This window comes from Mandrillus leucophaeus, unplaced genomic scaffold, assembly GCF_000951045.1.
Source record: "Mandrillus leucophaeus isolate KB7577 unplaced genomic scaffold, Mleu.le_1.0 Scaffold1232, whole genome shotgun sequence".
NCBI classification, from domain to species: domain Eukaryota; kingdom Metazoa; phylum Chordata; class Mammalia; order Primates; family Cercopithecidae; genus Mandrillus; species Mandrillus leucophaeus.
Genome location: NW_012100677.1, coordinates 517,221 through 520,574, shown reverse-complemented (window position 1 = coordinate 520,574; position 3,354 = coordinate 517,221). Strand labels below are relative to the sequence as shown.

The 3,354-nt window shown below is 41.9% G+C and overlaps 1 protein-coding gene across 1 annotated transcript; it reads right to left on the bottom strand.

The window, feature by feature from the left end:
* Positions 1-257: 257 nt before the first annotated feature.
* LOC105533249 (cytochrome c-like) lies at positions 258-1,591 on the bottom strand. Its single transcript, XM_011971641.1, has one exon. The coding sequence runs from the start codon at positions 1,589-1,591 to the stop codon at positions 1,130-1,132; it is 462 nt and encodes a 153-aa protein (XP_011827031.1). The 3' UTR covers positions 258-1,129.
* Between the last annotated feature and the right edge of the window lie 1,763 nt (positions 1,592-3,354).

Sequence of the window (3,354 nt, the reverse complement as noted above, 5' to 3'; positions counted from 1 at the left end):
AGTTTTAAGGCTTTGTGGGATCCCTCTACAATTCCGATACAACAGCAAGGTCTTGTCTGGTTGCCGTAAAGTGAGGGGCCATGTGAAAGATGAGACTTGGGGGTAGTCAGCAGAGGGCAGAGGATGAAGGGACTTCTTAGTCATGTGAAGGGGCTTGGACTTTATCCTCAAAGCAGTCAGGAACCAGGGAAGAGTTTTAAGCAGGTGAAATGCAATCATTTAAGGCATAGAGAAAGTGGAACTCTTTTTTTTTTTTCTTCATGATCTGTGGTTTTCTTTTTAATTATCTTTAGTCTTGCGATCACACATAATTTTAAAATTTGTGTATATCTCCACTACTTTAATCCTTTTAAGTTGGCAAAAGCACCATTTCTAATCACAAATACACAGTTCTACAGTTTTATGTTTCTGAATGGCTGTTTAAAGACAATCCTAAATTATAACTTAGTTTGACTTAGATTGTAAAGAATTCAAGAGTGAAGTTTAACTTGCTACTATTTTAAAAGCATGTGACCTTATAGATTTGTAAGATGTGAGAAGTGTTGAATAATCTTTAATATTACACACAAACCGTACTAAAATGCTTTTCAATAAGTAAAAGGAACCATTTTAAATACAGGGAATTATAATTAGATTGGCATCGTTAAGGCCAAAACTCTAGACATTGCTACCTTATTTATCTTCAACCCTTGCCTTTAAGAGGCAAATGAACACAAAACACAGGTGAATCTTGCTTGGTTCTGAGACGGTGAAGGAATTTACCCAGTATTTAAATATATTCACATAACCAGCTATATAAATCTAAATATAAAACCAATCTCCAGCAAGTTTTTAGATGGCACTCACCATCTTTGCGAAAAGTTGAACATTACTAACAAAGTCTAATAATATCTTTAGAAGGGGTAAACAGCGATAGCATTTACTGAATTGGAATTACTATTAAAATTCAAAAACTGAACATATTCATTTAACCACAAGCCAGTCTTAGTTTTAAATCAGGACTGCCCAACAAAATAGTCTGTCAGTCATTCATGATCTGAATTCTGGTGTATGAGATCTATTAAAGTATGGTACACGTAAAAAAGTCATGAGACATTTGTTTTGTAATAAATGAGGCAGTGGCCAATTATTACTCATTAGTAGCTTTTTTGAGATAAGCTATCAAGTCTGCCCTTTCTTCGTTCTTCTTAATGCCAACAAAGATCATTTTTGTTCCAGGGATGTACTTCTTGGCATTCTCCAAATACTCCATCAGTGTATCCTCTCCCCAGGTGATGCCTTTGTTCTTATTGGCGGCTGTGTAAGAGTATCCAGGGGCCTGACCTGTCTTCCGCCCGAAGAGACCATGGAGATTTGGCCCAGTCTTGTGCTTGCCTTCCTTTTCAACGGTGTGGCACTGGGAACACTTCATAATAAAAATCTTCTTGCCTTTCTCAACATCACCAATATTTAATTCTCTTTTTAGTCGCTGGCGCAACGAAGATTCCCGCTCCGAAGCAGGACATCCCCACTCTCTGGTAAGTGGAACTCTTAAAGGAGACTGCAAAGAGATAGCCAGTGAGGCTGGGGAGATCAGCACACCTAGGAACATTCTAGCAGAAAATGTTGGTGCTCCACAGAACTCCCCACACCTCACTTAATGTGCTTTCAAAAGCACTCCTGGATCTTCTTTGGTGAATGACTCTTAGGCTACTGGGAATTAGCACTAGCCCATTAGCACAGACAGCCAGAGGTGTCTGGGAGTTTACAATGATTGTTGGATGTTGGAATGGGGAGAGTGAAAGCCCAGCCCCCTTGCCTTGAGTTGGGATGATGTACACTTCAGACTTCCCCTTCAGGATCAGGCTCAAATCTACCCTCTGCTGGACTTCTGCCTGAGAACACAGCCTTATTTGGCTCCTCCTTCTTGTCCTGCTTTCTTTACTCCCTCACTGGTTTCTCCTAGAAACATTTCCTTAATAAATCACTTGCATATGAATCTCCATGTCAGGGTCTGCTCTGAAGAAGCCAGCCTATGACCCATACATGGGTACAGACATTGACATATAAATGGGAATACAAACTGTATACATGGGTACAGACGTTGACATATAAACGGGAATGCAAACTGTGTTCATGCCCCAGTGCAGGAACTCAGAAACACGCCTGCCCCTTCTTCATGTTCTTGGGCTGTGAACAGACACAGAAGACCATGAATCCTACCTCCCAGGACCCCAGTAAGAATTGGCCAATCCCATGAAGCTGAGCTGAACTTGTTCTGCCTCCATCCATGAGTGATTTGTTGTAATTCTCTCCATCTTTAGAGCCCTTTTACATCAGTTCTCTCAGTGGGCCTCCAAAACATCCTACAATAAAGGCAGGGAATCTATCAGCTTCACTTACTAGATGAAGAAACTGAAGCTCTGAATGGCTGTGTGACTTACCTGAGGCCACACACCTCCCCTGGTTTTCTTGCTGTCATAGTCTGATTTTCTCCACCATGCTGCTCCTCTGTGAGCTACTGGATCTATAAATAAACATGGGGAAAATGTTCATAGCTTTGTGCTACAAGAGGAAGATGAGTAGTACAAGGGAGTAAGTGGATCCCTGTATAGAAATTCAGTGCATCCAACAAGAGACAAAAGTGGCTGGGAGTTAGTGTCAGGGCTACACAGAGTGCCTATATGGTAGACAGAAAATAATAGGGGGTACTGAGGTTGAAGAAAATGATATGTTCTCCAGGATCTTGTCCAGAGGAAGTGCAAGAGTGTCCCTCAAAGTACACCTTGCATCCAGTGCAGAGTGGAAATGGGAAAATCACAAAGGGAATGAAGCCATGTGCTCAACATGATGATATAAAAAAGGGACGTTGAAATGAAGTTACTCATGCCCTTCTGGACACAGTTTTGGCATCACCTTTTCTGGAAGGTGCTCCCTGGCACATCCACCCCTCCTAGCCCCAGACTGGAAAGGAGACACTGTCCTGTGTTCTTCTTTCCTGTTTTCCTCTGTCATAACTCTTAATAGTTGGTAGAATAATTTCAATTTAATGTTTCCCAGAGAAGACTATGGAATTCTTGAGCAGAGACTAGGTCTAAGTCATTCATGAATCCCACTGCCATGATCACAAACAGTCATGATCCTGACTACAGTTTAGCCTGGTCTTGGCCAAAGACTCGTCCTGGACCTCAGGTCTTAAATGTCCTAATCTTGGCCATAGACTGAGTGATCCTGGCCTCAGCCTGAGCTCTGATTCTGGCCACAGACTGAACCTTAAACCTGATCATTCTCTGAACCTCAATCTTGGTCACAACCTGAGCCCTGATCTTGGTCCATGCTGAGGACTGGTCCTGGCTATAGATTGAGTCATGCACC